At 54.7% G+C, this 18,857-nt stretch overlaps 10 protein-coding genes across 10 annotated transcripts; 4 read left to right on the top strand and 6 right to left on the bottom strand.

The window, feature by feature from the left end:
- Nucleotides 1–1,213: 1,213 nt before the first annotated feature.
- M421DRAFT_23467 (uncharacterized protein) lies at nt 1,214–1,693 on the bottom strand (the record flags this gene model as incomplete). Its single annotated transcript, XM_033588433.1, has 1 exon — nt 1,214–1,693. A coding segment is annotated over one exon (480 nt), but the record flags the coding sequence as incomplete, so codon positions are not given.
- An 850-nt stretch (nt 1,694–2,543) lies between these two features.
- M421DRAFT_224352 (uncharacterized protein) lies at nt 2,544–4,424 on the top strand. Its single transcript, XM_033588336.1, has 4 exons — nt 2,544–2,985; nt 3,037–3,147; nt 3,195–3,497; nt 3,578–4,424. The coding sequence occupies exons 1-4, from the start codon at nt 2,659–2,661 to the stop codon at nt 4,139–4,141; spliced, it is 1,305 nt and encodes a 434-aa protein (XP_033446324.1). The 5' UTR covers nt 2,544–2,658; the 3' UTR covers nt 4,142–4,424.
- Nucleotides 4,425–4,740: 316 nt separating this feature from the next.
- Nucleotides 4,741–5,805, bottom strand: M421DRAFT_423074 (uncharacterized protein). The gene has a single exon (XM_033593353.1). The coding sequence runs from the start codon at nt 5,335–5,337 to the stop codon at nt 4,852–4,854; it is 486 nt and encodes a 161-aa protein (XP_033446323.1). The 5' UTR covers nt 5,338–5,805; the 3' UTR covers nt 4,741–4,851.
- Nucleotides 5,806–6,358: 553 nt separating this feature from the next.
- M421DRAFT_68458 (uncharacterized protein) lies at nt 6,359–8,783 on the bottom strand (the record flags this gene model as incomplete). The annotated part of the gene is made up of 3 exons (XM_033596519.1): nt 6,359–6,500; nt 6,551–8,342; nt 8,396–8,783. 3 exons carry the CDS (start codon nt 8,781–8,783, stop codon nt 6,359–6,361), a joined length of 2,322 nt encoding a protein of 773 aa, XP_033446322.1.
- An 835-nt stretch (nt 8,784–9,618) lies between these two features.
- On the top strand, nt 9,619–11,094 carry M421DRAFT_102694 (MFS general substrate transporter; the record flags this gene model as incomplete). Its single annotated transcript, XM_033586816.1, has 2 exons — nt 9,619–9,674; nt 9,861–11,094. The coding sequence occupies 2 exons, from the start codon at nt 9,619–9,621 to the stop codon at nt 11,092–11,094; spliced, it is 1,290 nt and encodes a 429-aa protein (XP_033446321.1).
- A 330-nt stretch (nt 11,095–11,424) lies between these two features.
- Nucleotides 11,425–11,855, bottom strand: M421DRAFT_68431 (uncharacterized protein; the record flags this gene model as incomplete). The annotated part of the gene is made up of 2 exons (XM_033596517.1): nt 11,425–11,777; nt 11,822–11,855. 2 exons carry the CDS (start codon nt 11,853–11,855, stop codon nt 11,425–11,427), a joined length of 387 nt encoding a protein of 128 aa, XP_033446320.1.
- Nucleotides 11,856–12,172: 317 nt separating this feature from the next.
- On the top strand, nt 12,173–13,334 carry M421DRAFT_423070 (Tctex-1). Its single transcript, XM_033593352.1, has 4 exons — nt 12,173–12,281; nt 12,330–12,377; nt 12,429–12,503; nt 12,712–13,334. The coding sequence occupies exons 1-4, from the start codon at nt 12,276–12,278 to the stop codon at nt 12,982–12,984; spliced, it is 402 nt and encodes a 133-aa protein (XP_033446319.1). The 5' UTR covers nt 12,173–12,275; the 3' UTR covers nt 12,985–13,334.
- A 69-nt stretch (nt 13,335–13,403) lies between these two features.
- On the bottom strand, nt 13,404–14,112 carry M421DRAFT_224231 (uncharacterized protein). Its single transcript, XM_033588335.1, has one exon. The coding sequence runs from the start codon at nt 13,976–13,978 to the stop codon at nt 13,595–13,597; it is 384 nt and encodes a 127-aa protein (XP_033446318.1). The 5' UTR covers nt 13,979–14,112; the 3' UTR covers nt 13,404–13,594.
- A 58-nt stretch (nt 14,113–14,170) lies between these two features.
- Nucleotides 14,171–15,372, bottom strand: M421DRAFT_68440 (uncharacterized protein; the record flags this gene model as incomplete). Its single annotated transcript, XM_033596518.1, has 2 exons — nt 14,171–14,703; nt 15,072–15,372. The coding sequence occupies 2 exons, from the start codon at nt 15,370–15,372 to the stop codon at nt 14,171–14,173; spliced, it is 834 nt and encodes a 277-aa protein (XP_033446317.1).
- A 1,049-nt stretch (nt 15,373–16,421) lies between these two features.
- M421DRAFT_102690 (CHL4-domain-containing protein) lies at nt 16,422–17,942 on the top strand (the record flags this gene model as incomplete). The annotated part of the gene is made up of 1 exon (XM_033586815.1): nt 16,422–17,942. The coding sequence occupies one exon, from the start codon at nt 16,422–16,424 to the stop codon at nt 17,940–17,942; it is 1,521 nt and encodes a 506-aa protein (XP_033446316.1).
- Nucleotides 17,943–18,857: the final 915 nt, after the last annotated feature.

Here is an 18,857-nt window from a genome sequence, read left to right as displayed (position 1 = left end):
ATTTCCCTCCGCAGCGGAGGTTTAAGTCTGGCGTTGTGAATTTTCAGCCGTCGCCGCTGTTCATTGGTGTCCAGGCCATGTGAGCTCTGGAAGAGGCGGCGTGGAGATTGCGCGGCGTGGAGAAAGCGTACGCAGGCGTTGACGAACGAAAAGTGACGTGTTGGTAAGTGACGATAGGTTTGAGTCAGTATGTTCTCAATGCATAGCTCACGAACTTGTCATCGCCGGAAACACCTTTAAGGGGCCGAGTACCTAGTTCTCCTTTTCTTTGACATCCGTACATTTATCTTGATGAGTTAGACAATAAATGTCAGACGCCGTGTATGGATGGGAGTCATTGAACCTTGTCGCCCGACTGTCCGTATTGGCTGAGCACCTGAAAGTCAGCGACTACAGCTGCTCACTGATGCTATCGGATGTAAGGTGGTAATGCTTACTTGGATTGGGGTGAACTTCAACGAGCTCCTTGCATGGTACTGCTGCCATGCTTGGCTTGACATCACACTTTCAAGGCACCGACATCTTGAAAGGATCAGCCGGTATAGAGATGTTCAGCCGCAATGCAGCCATACGAAATTCGAATTGCAGCAAGGTAAGCTTCATTGCGTTGGGAGCGTTGACTCTTTACTGACAAGAATTTACTCTCAAAGGATAAAGTCATTTCCGGTGCCCCAGAGGGTCGCGAAATGGGTTGCGAAACATCATCCTAGAACCCGTGATGACTCGAAGCTCAATCGCCAAGCGAGATCCCGAAGACTGCCATAGTTTTGGTCAACCGGTCTTGCTGTCCCGCTTCGACCTGCAGGTATCTCTTATCCTTGTGTAACTGGACGCCCAGCCGCTTATTACAGTACCACCGTGGTGATGAGCATCCGGTTAAAAGAAAGCGTCCTAGACGGTTCGCGCCGTGGGCAACTCAGCTTCGTGGCCATTGCCTAAGAAAGGAAAGACCGTTGTTTCACACCTCCGTTCTCTTCGTAGTGCAATGTTGCTGCGCACACGAGCAGACTTAACGAGGCTAATCGCAGATGCAGCCAGTCACGGAGCTTGAGTGTAAGCTGGGGTCTTGCAACGTTGAGCCGTCTTATGCTCGAGACTGCGCGTGCTCCATGTTCCAGGCACGATGGAAGACGATTCGATGGAAGGACCCGTCATCCTTGCCGTTAAGGGCAATGTGTCTGCCTGTCCCGGTGTCGCCATATTTCCTGGAAGTCCAGCTAGTCAATATGGCTGCCTCATGGCTGCCGGTTGGCATATCGCATCGCCATGCGTATGTAACGTCTGAAGGTTCTCGGCCGCTGCTCTGGAGCTCTCGCGCATGGTTCTTGACAACCTGGTCGTAAGCCTCGACGTTTACTGCATCGATATCGAATCTCTCGATTGCTAAAAACGGCGCATCGAGTAGGAGTGGACTGATGGTATCGAGCTCCAGGTGTATTGTCCACTGGAACTCTAGGAATGCCTCCTGCGGACCCAAAACCTCGTCCCGTGCCGGAGAAGCCAGGAATTCCAAGTGCGCATCTAGACTTGGCCAGACGCCAAAAATATAAATGAGGCGTGATGCTTCAATGCAGCTGAAGAATCGTGAATTGGTCTGCAGCTTGCCTCGGGCTTGCGATAGGCTCTCAAGCAACGCGGGATCATCGACCGCGACCCCCTTCAAACGTAGCTGAGTTATCTCGACGACAGGCATGCTGATAGATGCCTACAGTCGCTGTTCTCTCGTAACGCGTCTTGATATAGTGCCGATGTTGCATCACACGTGTACTGTTAAGGGCTTGTGTAGCCCGACAACTTGGAACGCGGGGCAGCTCTTCTTGGGTTGGCGGCTTAGCCTCTCGATCCATCCTCCGGCGACATCGCATCACACTAGCATGGAGATCAGACAAGGAGCTAATATACTTCAGCTTGTGGTACCACAGGCCAAAAGTGCTGCCTACGGAATCACCGATGCAAGAACGCTGGGTGCGGATCACTGCGCCCTTCACGACTCACGAGACAGTTGATCGCTACCGTTTACCAAGTTGACGCAAATTACGCTGCTTGGCGAGGCTTATCACCACGCAGTCTTGCAAAAATAGACCGCCGAACAAAAGCAAGCAAGGGCTAGGTGTCCTGATGGTGTTTCTTTGCTGTGGCACGTCGACCGCGTTGTTGTGCGTTCTTAACGAATCTCAGAATCGGGCTGCCAGCACGCTGGTCACTTGCTCGAAAGGCAGCCCAAAGAGTTTGCAAGGCAGTTCTACCGTATAATCTCATTTACGTACGTTCGCGAATTGACGTACTAAGCCGCACAGCCCTCAAGCAACTGACCGTTGGCCGCCCACCGGTGAGTCGTCCCGGCTTGGTACTAACCGAAGCTTGACCAACGTGAATTCCTTCCCAAGGACCGACTTTCTTACAAGTCTTCACGAGCCTTACAACCATTCGCCAGAATGTTCAAGTCTTACCGCGTAAGGCTGTGAGTCAGGCGCCTCCAGCTCTCGCACCTGGCGTCCCCTGACCCGCGGGTTCTCGTTCCACGCTCGCGGTCTAAGCCCCCAAATTCGATGGTCAACTTGACGCGGGTGACTGCGTGTCGTTTCAACAAGCGGTATATATCGCCTCAGGGGAAGGCCGCTCGCGTCTCGTGTGCTGACTCTTCTTCATGTGAGCATCATGCCGCCTTCTCGCAATAACAGCCTTCAAGATTCCTCAAGCACGTCGAGCGATTCTCCAATAGCGTCTGACTACAGACCAGTCAATAAGCCGTCACAGCCTCGCAAACCGATTCCGCGGAAGGGACACACCAAATCACGCCGTGGATGCTACAACTGCAAGAGACGCAGAATCAAGTGCAATGAGAAACATCCAGAATGCAGTCACTGCATCAAGGCAGGGCTACAATGCGACTATCCAGCGAACATCATACAGCTTACTCAGAGATCGACAAGTCCCACACATCCACAGGAGGCAGTGAACTTACGTTCGACGCCTGGCACCTTCGTGAGTGATCATCAGGCACACTTCGGCTGCAGCAACGTCTAATTGAGTCAGACTATGGCCGATATGCGCTTATTCCACCACTTCCTCATTACTGCATATCCGCACTTACCTGTTGGCGCCGACAAGATCTGGATCAACGTGATACCGAGTTTTGCACACAATGTACGTCGAGGAGCCTCGCTCCTTTACAACACAGCTGACATCCACAGTATGAGTACCTCATTCATTCGATCCTGGCACTAGCCGCCTCGCATCTTGACGCTGTATCAAACACAGGTGCGGCTGAGCAGGCCATACAACATCGCATCTTAGCAGTAAAGTCGCTCAACGAAGCGCTGTCAATACCGCCAAAGTCTAGGAGCGAGCAAGACGCTAGAATGGCTGCTGCCTTAGCACTCGCATTTCAATCGAGCCATCTTCAAGACGGTCTCACCGAGTTCCTGACTATGGTGCGGGGCTGCAATCTAATTGCGAGTGGTGACACGACCTTTGGATCAGAGTCGGTGTTCAATGTAAGTCCCTCTTCATCGATCACTACGGTCAGCCACGTCTTCATCATGAATGCCCAGCGCAATGATACTAAATACAACAGGCATTCAGCGAGGACAGCCATCTCCGACACGTGAAGAACCGCATTGGCGGTGGCAAACAGTACAGTTGCGTCAACCACGAAGATCTCGATCTCGCCGCCCTCTCGCTTCGCTCAATCAAACACCTCAACATGTCTTCATTCGAGAAATCCTACTGGGAAGCCCTTGATACGACTGTGCAGCAAGCGTACGACCGACCCATCGAAGCATACACTTCTTTCGTCACGCTGTATAACATCCCGTCACGCTGGACTCACGATGAGTTTCAAGCATTCACCGACCCGAACAACGGTGTCGCGCAGATACTGCAAGCGCACTTCATCGCCGTGCAGGCGATCCTCACTCCCATACTGTACCTCGAGAGGGTCGGTTTCGAAGGCATCGACGCGCCGACTGCGGCCATGGGCTGGATCGAGGGTATATATAGGAACGTGCCGCATCATCTGAGACAACACGTCGAGTGGCCTAGGGAGGTATCGAGGTATCCGTTCATGAGGTTCTTGGGTCAGAGGGATCCGACGTACTTCGACGAGCAGACTGAAGACCTGGGTTTGCTGAGTCTTTGAGAGTCGAGTCTGGGTCTGTTTTTTTTGGCGTTCGGTGACTGTCTACGACTATTACATACCATATGATACCCTCGACAGCCTTGTTTCTGGGCTCGTCTCTGCATTCGCTAGCCAGATTGGGGAGGTATGGTGTGGTCCCAGCTCATATTGTCCAACGATATTTTACCATCTCTTTTGCCTTAGGATTAATCTCGCCTTGACACGATGCGTTCACAAAATGCTTGACCAACACGTATTGAATGATACATCAAGCGCTAACCAATACCTTCACCACAATGTAGTGGCCAACGCAGAGGCGCACCAACCTTCCAAAGGTGTCCTGCAGGACGTGGCCAGTAGATAATTTGACCAAAATTCGGCTCAGCTATGCGTACGGACAAATAAGATGCATCTTTCTGGTGCGAAGTGGCGCTGCAGAGTCCTTGCAATTGACATGGCTGCCTTGAAACGACATAGTTGTGAGAATTCGGCCTTCGCCGCGAGGGTCACGCACAACACAATCGGAACACGAAGCGTGGAGGCGTGTGTTCTAATATTTCCGTATGAAAAGAGACTGATTTAACGGTCAGCGAACGACAGAGAGACGTGAACTCAAGGAGTGGTGGTGTAAACGATTGTATTGTTCGTGTAGATAGATTCCCTCTCCATGTGCCCTGCTGGGTCCTTTGACCGTAATGTGAATTGTGATACGACAGAATCCTTCCTCAAGCTTAGTTGTCCCTGCCAAAGACCTTTCCGTATCCCTTCTTAACGGCATCAGTGATACTGAAGTCGTTGAACAGCCACTGGTTGCTGTGCCTGCCGTAGGCGTGGGCTTCGAAACTGTTGCTCTTCTTCTTTCCCTCACTTTTGCTGCTCTTTTGACTGCTGGCCGTACCTCTGCGGCTCCTCTTCGGTACGCGCGGCATGCTGAACTCGCCGGGGCTAACTTCAACGTCCTTGCGATGCAGTGCGCGGCTGGGGTAGGAGTGCAAGCCCGAGAATTGAGTAGAGCCAGTTGAGGTCGAGGACATGGTTGACGACTTTTTGAAGCGAGGCAGCGAGTCGAAGGAGGTGGCTCGAGTGACTCTTCGGTTTCCAGACATGGTGTTGGTGTCATGTGTTGAGTCATGGATGGTTGAGGTGTCGTTTTGCGCGATGCAATTCAGGCGAGAGGACAAGTCTCGGGCGTCGATGTGGTGGTTGGAGTTTGTCATCGGCGATGTGTTCTGAATGTTTTCGGTGTGCGTCGACCTTGGTGTGGTAGTCGACTATGTAGTATTGATGTGTTGTTACGTAATGTAGGGTGTTTGCTTAAATTTTGAAGCTTGATCGTTTGCTCGTCAATGCGCTGCAATCGTCGTCGGAATAATTCTGAAGCTGTGGTCTGGAACCTACACGGGGGCCCGAGGGAAGTATATATGCTTGTCTGCCCGCAACCAACGAAATAGCCAAGCCGTGTTATCCTGTGCACATATGCAGTCAAGAGTTTTTCCCGTCCCAAGCTTCCCAGGTGGGTCACTGGCATCGCACTCTAACCCGGTTCTTACACTTTCGTGTACCCAACATCAGGCCCATAGAAGCAATGACGCCCTATCAAGGCAAGGGTGGGCGCCCATGTGACGACTAAACCCTACAGTGAACTGGTCAGCCTTACGCCTCAACGGCTATCCGGCAGCCCGTGCATTAGCCACAGCAAGCCACAGCGAATCCGGGGACTCTTGGATGCGAGGCCGCGAAACGGCTCCTGCTTGTATGACATATGTGGTCTGGGCTGACAAGCATTGCGAGAGTCTCGTGACCAGCTCGATGAAAGTTTGTGTGCCGATATCTCCGGCGTAAGTCATTTTGGGGATAGTGCGGCTTGGAAGTTACGTAGTGGGGACTTTGAGCCGCAGTTCTAGTTCGCGACGTGCGAGGCTGACTTCGCAATCTTCGGTTTCTCCGGTGGGCAGCATGCACGCGTGCCGGTAGGTATGTACAAGAAGACACATCATCGCGCAACTCACTCCTTTGGCCGACATCCGCGTTGACATCACCGAGGAAAATGTCGACGCTATCCGCGACAAAATTTCGCCGTGCGACCACGCAAACCACCCTGTCGATTAAGTCTTGGGCCCGATCACCAAGAATAGGGTCGAGATAAAATCCTTGGGTGACAAAGGCCAAGCGCGACAACGACGACGATTGAACACGTCGTCGAATAGTTTCGAGGCCTTCGACCACGCGCTTCAAGTACTAAAGCGCGTTCCTCATGTTGTACAAGCCGCTCAGATTCGATTCATTAGGGTCGTTAGGCTCGTCAAGAATGCCAACGTCGCGCTTGAACTGTCGCAGCCATTGCGCGTTGTCTGCAGAAGTCTGGTTCCAAGGATCATCGCTGCATGTTATTAGTACAGCTGCTAGCAGACCTAACAATCAAGAACATACTCGTCGTACACGATACACCTGGCTTGGTGCTGGAGTTCCTCGTCGGTCGGGACGTGACAGTTGGGGTTGTTTGGTGACATCGTTGCTGCCACCCACCGAGCAAGGTCGCGGACAAGCCACGAGAAGAAGTTTGCACTGTTGATGAACGTCCTGGATCGAATTGGCGGAAATAAGTTGGCCTCATCCTTCGGTGTGTTCAGTCCCTTTGCTAGCTGGTAGGTTCCTGGGCTTACGTGTAAATCGGGTGCTTCCGTTTCAGTAGGAGGAGGAAAGGTCTCCATCTGCGATGAATTCAAGCGCTCCAGCCCTATGATATTGGTTTCCATTCGTAACGGGAGAGGTCGCTCTATCGGAGCGGAAGTGTATGCGAAGCTAAGCCCTGAGAGCTGTGGTTCTAGGCCAGGTGCTGGCCCGCACTGAGCGGAGCAGGCACGCACCCTGAAACGCTGAAGCCATCTTGTGTCTTCATGTATGAGCTTGATCAGCCAATTCGCAAAAACGTCAGATGGCGTGTTAGAAATCTGCTCCATGTGAGCGACGATCTTGCTTGCCTCCTCTTGGATATTCTCGTCTGTTACTGCAACATCGTTTGCCTCCTTGGTCTTAACAAACGTCCAAAGCTGAGCCTCAAGTGGGCAAAGCTCGAAGATGTTATCTTGACCGTTGATCTTGAGAGCTGAAAATCTGCACTCGTTCCGCAGTCTCAGCGGCCCGAACTTTGCTTCGTTTGTAATTGGTTGGCAAGCCATGATCAGGTCGCGCAACCAAGATGCTGGTGGCACATCGTGCTTTGTAGACGTAACTTCCGAGGCAAAGATGATCCGACAAGCCTCGAGCTGCATACTAGGGTTACCCGGCATTCTGCCAGAAAGATCGAAGTGTGTTTGCATGGAGTGATCGAGTTCGATCTTGATCAGCTCATAGGCAGTCGTGGGAGATCCGTACGGAGTTTGGCTCGCAACAAACGGAGCTGGTGTGCTTCGCTCAAGGTCAATCAGATCTGTAGTCGAGCTGTCAGCATGGCGAAGAGACTGATCTGAAGGGCACTCACATGGCGGAATGGCGTTCTCGAGTAACCCCAGGTGCCGGTCGTCTAAGCCCCAATCACCCTGCCAGCATGCCATGGTTATGCCTTCTTTGTAATGAGCTGCAAGGTGGTCGACCCGCTCTTCCCATGTATCCATCTTGTGTCCACAGAAACCGCATCTCGTTGTAATGTTGGACATCGGCACTTTCCACGAACTCATTGACCACTTATCGAACCGCATATTATGTACGAGCTGCAGATGTTGATTCAGGTGATCTTTTCGGTTGAACGTGCGCTCCTCAAGTGTTCGCTCGCGACATGGCTGATAGTTGTGGGTCGCTAGATGTGCCTCATCTGGCTCGGGTTCTCCGCAAAACACACAGCACATGCGTCCAGTGTCGAGTTTCAAAGCTTCGGGGCCATGCAAAGTGCAGACCCACTGCTCAATCGGGAGATGCAGAGACTTCTCATGACGCTGCCAATCGTGCTTAGTTTTGAAATCCTCGGTGCAGAAGGTACACTGATACGGCAGCAAAGACCCTATCAGAGACGTTCGTTGAACGCGTGCACGCTGTTTATTGATTCGTCGCTTGCGGAGCGGGCGAGAGGAAGCTACAGGTTCCGTAGGCCTCGATGGCATAGAGCGTTTGGAAGCCCCGGAGACATCGCTAGATACCGAAGTGGCAGCACTGCTTGCTGAGGATGTGTTGTACCAGGATTGCGCAGCATTGTCTCTGTAATCGAATGAGTATTGACCGTCATTGACTAAAGCAGATGTAAGTAAGCAAAAAAGTTCTCGGACTACTCGTATGACGTACGCAAAGATACTCCCTCATTCGACTCAAGAGCCCGTGTGATATCTGAAGCTGCAGCCGGCTCGTGTTCCGGTGGCGAAGACTGCCATCTTTCCATCGGGTTCAGGTAGCGCATCTCTCGTCTCGGAGCTGGCGTGTCAGGTCTTGGAGCGATGTCGACTGGCTTATTTGAGGCATTTGTTGATGAGTGCGACGAAGGTGCTCGTGGTAGCTTGCCACGCCTTCGAGCATTGGCAAACCAATTCGATATTTGAGTCTTGTTCAATCCAGTCCGTCGCTGCAACAGTTCCATCTCTTCGTTTGTAGGATACGGTCGCGCTTTGTGAGTATTAAGCCAGTTTTTGAGCATTCGCACCACCTCCTTGGAAAAGCGTCCGCCGCTTTTATGCATTGCTGATGTGCTGTCCCTCACATCACCAGGTGACGTGTTGTCTAAGAGGGTTTGAAGGCTATCTCCAAGCCGCAACGCATGCTGGTCATTGCCTGGGGTTGACTGGCCAGATGAATGACCAGACAGGTAGACCAGAGGTGAATCAAGTCCGCCGCTATCAAGTGGGCCATTCAGAGCTGTCAAGTCGAAGGCGATTTCGTCTGGAGAGAAATTGAGCAGTGCCTCCCACTCGGTATCCACGGCTGTGCTCATAATGCTGGACCGATTGTATGCGTTGATAGCGGTAACATGGGGAGATTGCTGCCTATGTCACAGATGCTGGAGGTCTGGAGTGGAGAAAGAGCTAACCGCAGCCGGGGTGTCTAGAACTGTGGGGGTAAGCGCGACCGTTCTATGATTGGCTAGACCTCGACAAGCGCAAGGCGCGAACCTGTCGACAACCATCACAAGGTGCAAAAATTCTTACAGGGCGTGAACAAGCACATTCGCGCACAGATTCTGCTGAAGGATTACCAGCATTTGCAATGAACATGCCCAGGCCCACTTGAGCCTCAAGCTACGATCAGCCTCATTGGCGCCAGTCTACATGGCTGCGATTTGGTGACGCGCACTGACGTCCTTCCCCAGAATCTCACGATACTGGAGGCCACGATGACCCACATCAAGCGATGGGTGCTCATGAAGAGATTTCGCGTGTTGCACAGGATTTGCCTTCAAGTATTTCCTACAGAAAGTGCTGAACTCGCCTGCTACTTCCAGAAACGTCACCAACAGCTTCGAACATTAACATCAAAATCGAGGGCGTACTGAACTTCAAGATCGGGAGTCGATCGATATGGCGACCTTTACTCAGCTCCAACAGCCAGAGCTGGAGCTCTGCTATTTTCCAGAGTCGAACACCACATCCAACCACAATTCAACACTCTACCTCTCCTCTTTTCCAAACTCGACCACCATCTCAGAAACAGACCTCACATATGACCAAACCCGGAGGCATTCAGTTTCAGATGTGGAAACTCAAACACCGCCTCGCTCACCTACACCAACATCCGTCAATGCCTCTGCAGGCGCCTTCAGCACAACTGCCATCCCCGACGGAGGCTATGGCTGGGCCGTAGTCCTTGCCGGTTTCCTCCTAACCTTCTGCTTCAATGGCATGATCAACTGCTGGGGTATCCTCCAGAGCGCGCTCCTCAACAGCACGCTTTCCCACGTGCCTACCTCGACGGTCTCCTTCATCGGCTCTCTGAACCTCTGCTGCGGCGTGGCCTTCGGCGTGCTGGCCACAAAATGTGGTCAGCGCTTTGGTTCGCGATACACAGCCATGGCGGGTATCGCGATGATGGGCCTCGGTCTCATTGCTGCCGGTAGCTGTACCTCGAATGTGCCTGGTCTTTTCGGCACGATTGGATTGCTAGCTGGCATTGGCATGAATGCTGCGTACACCATGACTAACCAGCTACCGGTGCAGTATTTCTCCGGCCGCCTGGGGCTTGCAAATGGGTTGATCAAGGTTGGCGGTGGCATCGGCGGGACTGTCATGGCCATCGCGCTCGAGAAGATGGTGCAGCGTGTGGGCATAGCGTGGACGTTCCGCATCCAGGGGCTAATTACCGTCGGCATGGGACTGCCTGCCGCCTGGCTGATGAAAGACCGCGTTGCGCCCGTTCGCAAAGCGCCGTTCATCGACCTCACGATGTTCCGCAGCGTGCCGTTCAGCGCCATGTTTGTGGCGGGCGCGATTGGTACGTTTGCACTGTTCGTGCCGCCGTACTATCTGCCTCTCTTTGCGCAGTCACTCGGCCTGTCTTCGACGACTGGTGCTGCTCTGGTCGCGGCGTTCAATGCTTGTAATGCGGTTGGCCGCTTTGCTGGAGGCCCTCTATGCGACAAGATCGGATCTACGAATACCTTTGTCATCACCATGACGCTGAACGCTGTCAGTATGTTGGCGATCTGGCCGGTGTCGAATACACTGGGACCGCTCCTTGTCTTTGCTGTCCTGAACGGCGTAGCGAACGGAGCTTACTTTACCGTCTTCCCAACCGTCGTGGCCAGTATCTTCGGCCCTGGGCGAGCAGCCGTTGCCATGAGCATGTCAATCACGGGTTGGACGTTTGGGTACCTCCTGGGTGCACCTGTTGCAGGTTACATTCTGCAGGCATCGGGAGGACAAGAGAAGGCCGGGCAAGGCAACATCGATGTATACCGCCCAGCAATTTTCTACGCTGGAGCCGTAGCTCTCGTCTCGAGCATGTTTGCACTGCTGGCGCGTCTGAATATCGCGAGGAAAGTTGCGAAACGAGTCTGAGGCCCTCCAGGGGGTCGCTTTCGACATCAGAGGCGGAGGTGTCATTGGCTTAGCACTCTTGTATTTCTGTCAGCTAGTCAAAGCCTGCTGAGCGCCTCCAGCTCCAGTCTAGTAACGATAAAACCAACCGTGATTACCGTCAAACAAGTATTCAAAACATGACGACCGCCTGTGGCTTCAATCCATGCTCTCCCAGCGACAGCCATCTTACAAGCTCCCTCCTTGTCCTCGAAATGAGGCCTGCCCCCGTCTTCCTCAGCAGCTGTTCCAATGCGCTCATCTTGTGCTCCAACCTCCAGCCCTGCTCATGCCATCGCGACGTGTTGCTTTTCAGTGCTTCTTGTCGTCACCCATGGTGATCCTGAGCACAAAGTTGACAACCACCGCCGCGAACAGCGCGAGGGTTAGAATCGTAGGACCAAGCCTGTCGTCAAAGCCGCCCTGGCCCCTCATCCTTATGCTCTTCGCGCGCCAGTGGAATGTGAACAGCGCATAGACCATGGCCATCATAGCAACGAGGGTAAACAGGCCCGCGCTAATCTTTCCGACCTTGTCGCCGAAGTTTAGCAGCCCAATGGCCAGGCCGCCCAGGATAACGGTGAAGTTCAGCCATGAGAGAAAGGTGCGCTCGTTGGCGAAGAAGACTTTAGGCTCCACGCGAGTGGGGAGAGCGATGCGCTTGCCTGGGTCTGTTAGCGGAGCCCGGTGTGCTGAGGGGGCGACGTACCCGGGGCTGTCTGGAGGAGAGGCTGGCTCGACATGACGGTGCTGAGGCCCCACTGCTACTGACGGAAAGCGCGAGGTGACGCCGGGGGTGTTGCTGGTCAATTGGCTTCTCTCGTCGCACAGCACTTCAGACGACAGTCGGGGATCCTTCAGATATCAACGCGGGCGGTGGTGAGAAAGTCTGGCAGGATTCCAGCTCAAGCTCCTGCCTTGCAGTGGGAACGGCGATCGAGCTGTGATGCGCCTGCAACCAATCAGCGGCCCCACGTGACGCGGGCGGTCGAGCGTCTGCGCGCGGCCAAAACGGGCCTGGCCGCCCTGACGACGACGCGCTAGCAAGTACAAACATTGACGACAACAGACGGTATCGCTGTCAGCCACACGCATCAATATCTGTATTCGTCCAGCCTCCATCTACAGTCCCTATACACTAAATACCCCCCACACACATCACGATGGCTGTCAGTAAACCCTCCCACTGCCTTCACAACGGATATTGACACGGACAGGCCGCTTCACCGCTCCCCACTGAGCAGCTGCAGAAGATTGCCAGCAGCGTGAGTATCTCAAGGCACCAACATTGTGCAATGCGACTGACATGGCGACAGGCCTGCGAACAGGCAATTGGCGAGGCCGCGCTCTACGACCACTCCAAGGTCGCCGACTGGAACACCGCCATCATCGTAAGCCACCCAAGCGCACGCGAGCGCCGTCTCATCCCCCAACACCTCCCAACCCTACATGATGAGAGAATTTGGTCCGTGTTAATGAAGCGGCTTAAGACCCCGCCATCTGAATACAAAACCACAGCCTTGTGCACCTCTGACCCCCCACAATTACCCCCCCTTCCATCTCCACACCGCCATGTCGATCGCAGCTAACACTGTGTAGCAAACCATTCTCAAATCCCTCATCGAGGCCACAACAGTAAAGACCGAGGGCGGCGAGCCCGCCCAACCAGCATATAAGTACATCGCCAACAGCACCGTCATCCAGCACATCGGTTCGCCGAGCGAACCGGAGAAGCACGGGCGCCGCGGCATGCACAGCGCAGTCGGCGCGTACTGGAACAACGAGAAAGACGGGACTTACAGCTACAAGTGGGAGGCTGCGGAGAAGAAGGGCATGGACATTGTCATCACAATCACCTGGATCGCCATATAGGGCGTGGCCGACCGCTACGGGAGTTTACTAAAGTTCCAGAATGCAGTCAAGAAGATGACGAAAGACGATCTTGATCTGGGTAACAGGTGGGCTACTCTACGCCGCACGGACGCTGGATCAGTGACATGTCCATTGCAGCGCTTGTCGCATCGGACAAGGGGGCTAGACCTGCTCCTGCGTGGAAGTTGGAAAGCACCTTGGTGTAGACATGGGCTCACTCATTTGTAAAAAGGCGTTTGGTAGCATGTTCATAAGCCAGCGAATTCATACGTCTGTTTCAGGCCGGCGTATTCAATGCCTCCCAATACTCACGAGCGGGTGCAACAGGTTTCATCCCAAGCTCTCCTCGACGGCTTAACCACTCTTTACGATCCCTCGATCCCCGAAGATTCAAGACACAACTCGGCCTCTCTCTTGTTTACATGCAGCCCATCAACGGCATCCTTCCCCACAATCTTCATCTAAGCTAGGAGTTCGCTGCGAGCTACATGCGGCTCAACCTCGCCTACATGACTGTTCGTTTCAACACCCGCGTTACATGTTCAATGCTTGGCTGCAAGCCTTTTGCCCTAGACGTCACATTTGCGCATCTCGCAAACGCCAATCTTGCTCACACGTCAAACACTTTGTTCATCAAAATGTCGAAAACAAACAAAACCGTCCACTCGTTCCAAACATTTCCGCACCCGTCATTGCTACCATCATAACAAGCGAACGCGCCTCGTGCTAGGCCGTATTCGCCCGCACCCGGTGCAGCGACTCCCGATCTGATAGCGGCCCTCGGTATCGCAGCGATCTCAGCGTTCCGAAGTTCCGCGAGTCCCGGGGGTTCCGGAGGGTGCGGACTGGGGATCGAGGGCGTCGAGTGTAGAGCGCTGTGGTCACGGTCGTTTGTAGGATTGATGTTGCGCTTACTCTGACCCAGGACGTGGGGCGGAACAGGCGGCATTTGTGAGAGGCACGAGGGGAGCAGTGTGCATGTGCACGGGAGCATGCGAGGCAAGAAGGAAAGGGTAGTTATTGGATTTATGTTGAAGAAATCAAAAGGTATCGCACTGCATGACTCATATCTCGTGCACCGTCCTCGTCAACGCACACCATGACCCTCAGCTCTGCAAACCGGGGTATATACATCGTAAGAAGCGGAGTAAATCTAACACACTTTTGGCTGCGGCCCTCGTGCCTCTCACGCCTTGGTGCCCACGCCCTCGGTGTGCGCGGGGCTACTCCGTCCGGCCTTCTGCTTCTCGTGCTCGCTCAGCATGGCCTTGAGATCCGACGTTGAGCTTTTGCCCACGTTCTTCTCCGTGATGAGGCTCTTGAGCCATGTGTTCTCCGTCTCCAGCTGCCCGATGCGGGCCTCGAGTTGCTGCACGCGGTCGCTCATGTCCTTGGCCGTCTTCTCGAGGGCTTGCTCGCGCTGCTTCTTCTTGACACGGAAGCGCGCGGATGCGGCCGTGTTGCGGCGGCGCTTGTCTTCCTCGGCGGCAACGCGGGCGTGCTCGTCCATGTGCTCAATGGGCGTGTCAACGGACAGGTCGTCCACCTTGCGCTTCTTGGGGGTCAAGTCATCGTAGTCGATGGGCGACATGGCATTGGGCTGTGCGTATGTGGTCGGGAGCGGATAGTGGGACTGCGGGGGCTGCGGAAGGCCGGGCATGGATGCGTCGAGGATGGGAGCCGTGTTGAAGTTGGAGAAGTCTGTGAACTGGAAGTCGCCTGCGAAGAGGTCAAAGTCAGCCATGGTCGCGTTTTGAATCGATTGAAGCATCGCGTGGTGTGACAAGAGATGCACAGAAGGCAGCGTTCAAGACATGAGTCGTGAGGTTGGCATGCTTGCGCCGGCAATTGCGTGCTTGGGGGTGAAGTTATGCTCAGCGGCAGGTCTGCAGCGTCCTCGGCCTGTGAGTGGCCGGGAGGCAGAAGTGTGGGGGTTGTGGAGCGCATAGTGTGGGGCGTGTGCACATGCTGCAGCTGTGATTGGCTGATGCAGCGTGCAGGACTTGAGATGGACAACGACGGAGGGAATAAGGATTACGAAACAGAGAAAGAGAGCAACAAGCGCGTCTAGCGAACGGCAAACTTACCATTCAAGTTGAACTCCATGTTGGGCTTTGCGCTGGGAGCGCTGATGCTGTGTCTCGGGGAATTCTCGGCAGTGGGCTGGGGCGAGGGCTTGATGTCAAAGTCGACGCCAAAGTCAATGGGCGAGTTGAGGTTGACGTTGGTGCCGCCGTTGATGTCGAAAAAGTCGGTGTTCAGGAAGGCGGAGAAGTCGTCGTTTACGGGCTGCGGCTCTGCGAGGTTGTGTGCGGGCGGCGACAGCTGGTTCAGATTGGCAATGTACTGGGACACATTGGGTCCTCGCGGTCCCTTGTATCCCGACATGGGCGGTCGGCAAGATGGGCGGGATTGGCTTTGGTTATGTGAACAGATGTTGTTGGAGTGATGAAATCCAATATCGAGGGGGTTTTGGCGCAGTAGGCTGGGTCCGTTGAGAGGCTATTGACTATGGGTCCGAATCGGCGCGCGTGCGTCAGGCGAGTTTGAGGCCGCTATCTCCGAGTCGTTGGATTGAAGTGCAGTGGTCCACACGAGGCAATGTCGTGCTACAGAGATGGTGAGACGTGGGCGGTGGTGGCAGACATTGACACATGCAAGTGGTGACGTTGGGTCAAACTCAGTGCCTGCGAGGATTTGTGAGCCAATTCAGCCCCGCGCTATCGGACGTGCGCAGCGCAGGAGCGTTAGCCCGACCAGAACAATTGTAGCGTCTGCCGAGGTGGTGTGCCGGTTCAGTCCGTAGCCAGTCCCTCACCCCACGCTTTCGCTCTCTCGTTCGCGGGTTGCTTCCTCGCAATTCGTCTCCAGTTGCGGGCATGCAGGTCACGAGAGTGAAGTTGGCGTCGCGAGTGTGCTGCGCTTCTGGCGGCACTGCTCACTGCTACATATACACAGCGAGCCCACCTGCAGGCTGGCTGCAGCTGCGTGGTGTTGTTCTGCTCACTAATTGTCAGATTTGTAATCAAAGAAATCATCGCAAGGGCGCAACCAACCACGTCGCACCAGTGCGCTCCGCGAATTGCTCCGGCGTGGAGGGCGATCGCGGCGGACGCCGGGCTGCCACTGGAGCGTTCGCAGCGTGAGGCCGTGGCATGTAGCAGCGTTGGATTGCTGTGAAGGGCCGCACACGTGAATGCCGCAAACGGACGAGACGGGGTCTCGCGATGGTCCGAGGTATTGACGTCGTCAAAGTAGTCAGGCCCTGCAAAGACCCCCTCGTTGTGCTTCTCAGCACAGTAGACGTCGGACATGCCAGACCAAGACGAGAGAAGCGTCCTGGTCACGTGCAGCTTGTCGCGCGTCGCGCTTCCCAATCGATAAGGGACGATCAACAACTCGCATCGCCCATGTAGAGCATCGATGCGCCGCACGTCATGGCTACCGCCCCGGACTACAAGAACATCCCGCACTCGCACCGTCTGCCTGTCGCCCACCGCGATGTCCAGCGCACCCTCACAAAGCTGTCGCGCCAGTCGCTGATCTCGCTCGCCCAGCAGTGGCTGAGCAAGAAGAACCGCGACTTCTGCACGCCGTTCCTGCTCGGTGACCGCAACGAGGCCGAGGCCGAGGACGACCTGAATGAGGAGCTGTACGAGCCGGCGCAGAGCCACGAGGAGCTACTGGAGACGTACAAGGAGCTGGCCGCGCGCAAGGGCGGTCGGAGAGAGGTGCTCGACCGCATCCTCGAGGGCGACTGGCGGACCGGCGTGTCCATGTACATGTTGGCGACGGCCGAGATACAGTATCTGCTCGACCATCCCAACGCCCTGCGCTGGACCGCCCGACGGCTGACCCGGATACCCAGCGCCCGCTCAGCCGTCACCGACATGGAGGTCACGAACGACTCAGACCACCTCCCCCGCTTCCAAGCACAGACGTTCATGTCGAATCTCGCTCGCGAGCTGACGCCGCTGATGAAGGCGCACTACCTCATCACGAGAATCAAGACATCGCCAATGACCATCCTGCGCGTCTACATCCACGACTCGCCGTACAGCAACGAGACCTCACTGGCGCTGGACTCGAGCACCGCAGACAGTGCCAAGGCGGTTTTCTTCGTCTGGCCAAGTGGCTCGCCGTTCGTCTACTCCTCCTTAGCCACACACACAGGGCAGGTGGTGGGGGACGAGGGGCGTCACTTGAGAGACATTGTACAGCAGGCCATACCAAAGGCCTTCTCAAGACCTTCAGCAAGATACCAATTGACAAGCACAAACTTCACAACCAAGTCCCTCGACGCCCTCCTCACATACCGCGGGCCGGGAAAGAGCAATGGCGCGGCAGGAGGTTGGAGCATCTTCCAGGACCACAGCTTCAGCCAGAATGCACTGGACTTTATCACTACGCAGAAGAGCGACGAGCAACACAAAGAGCGCAGACCGAAGACCCTCGCCAACACATCGGCCAAGGTCGGTCCAGGGCGGCCGAAGAGGGCACTGGACAGCACCGAAACACCCGAGTCGAAGAGAAGGAGAGAAGTCGCACAAGGTCGATTCGGCACTTCTGCCCAACCAGATGACGGTCAAGGCCTCGAGCGGTTCGAAGTGCGCATCGACGACCCCTTCCCTGCCCCACCAAACAACCCTGCAGAACCGGACGTCGAGACGTCGAGAACCAGCGCCCAGCCTTCAAATCGCGGCCGCAGAGGTCGCCCGTCAATACTTGATCGCACTGCAGAAGAGACAGAGCAGCTGCAAAACGACCAAGGATGGGTTCCGAATGTCCGCATTGCATTCACAGGCACGCACGTCTTTGCCGGCATTAGGCAATTGGTCGAGGAAGGCATAGTGGATGGCGAGAAGATGCCAGGCTGGATGACAGGCGAGGCAGCTGTCACAATAGGCGCAGTGAGAGAAGGCAGGATACGCGCCAAAGACGGTGTTCCTGGTACCTGAGTGACTGCATGTGGGCTTAGCGGGCGTCATGATTTCGGTATACCCATGGTAATGCGGCGCAAGGCGTTTTTGCTGTTGTTACTACTGACAGGTCAAGGTTACGATGGAACGACAATCCTTACGTCTATTGATAATCCAACTATCACACTCTGCGAGCTTGACTTCTTCTTACCTTGCGATTCGGGCTCGACTACTGCACCCCTTTTTCGTCACGATTTGTGATCGTCCTCTCTCACCTAATGCTTCCTTCGACCAATCTTCGTCTCCGATATCTTCGTTGCCCAGGGGCAAAGCCGACCCCAGGGGAGAGAGGCAAAGGGAAAACACGCGACTATCTAATCACCCATCATCACTAAAACGGAACCCCTCCATATCGTCGCTAATCTGGTGACCACTTGGACGCACGGTCCCTCCTCAGCCCACCACTCTGAGTCTTTCTAGTCTTCAGTGTTCCAGAAAATGAAGTGATCTTCGATGGTGCGTAGTTTTGCGGTCATACAGAGCTTTGTACACGAAGGCGAGGCCACACAATAGTGAAACGTGCAAGGCATGTGTGCCGCCCATACATACTCGCCTAGTAAGTGCGGGCTGGTACTGGCGGAAGAGAACTGCCGCCATTGCATCCGCAAGATCAGAGCAATTCTTCGTATCGAAAGCGAAGATATACAGTCTGAGCTTGAGGCTGCACTACAGCGGATCGTTCTTTTGCCCCCTTCTTCCAATCTTGGGGGACGCTGACGCTCTATGAGGTCCGGGTCGCGAGGTTTGGGTGTAGGAGTAACGGGGACTGCTTTTCTCCCGTAGAATATATTAAGGGCACGGTGCACCGAGGAAGCGAAGGGACAGGTACTTCTTTCTACCAGTGGTGGAAAGTGAGAGAAAGCAGCATGAACGGGTCACGGATGCTGCCAACCA

This window comes from Didymella exigua, assembly GCF_010094145.1.
Source record: "Didymella exigua CBS 183.55 unplaced genomic scaffold M421scaffold_24, whole genome shotgun sequence".
Lineage (NCBI taxonomy): Eukaryota > Fungi > Ascomycota > Dothideomycetes > Pleosporales > Didymellaceae > Didymella > Didymella exigua.
This window is presented reverse-complemented; position numbering and strand designations above follow the sequence as displayed.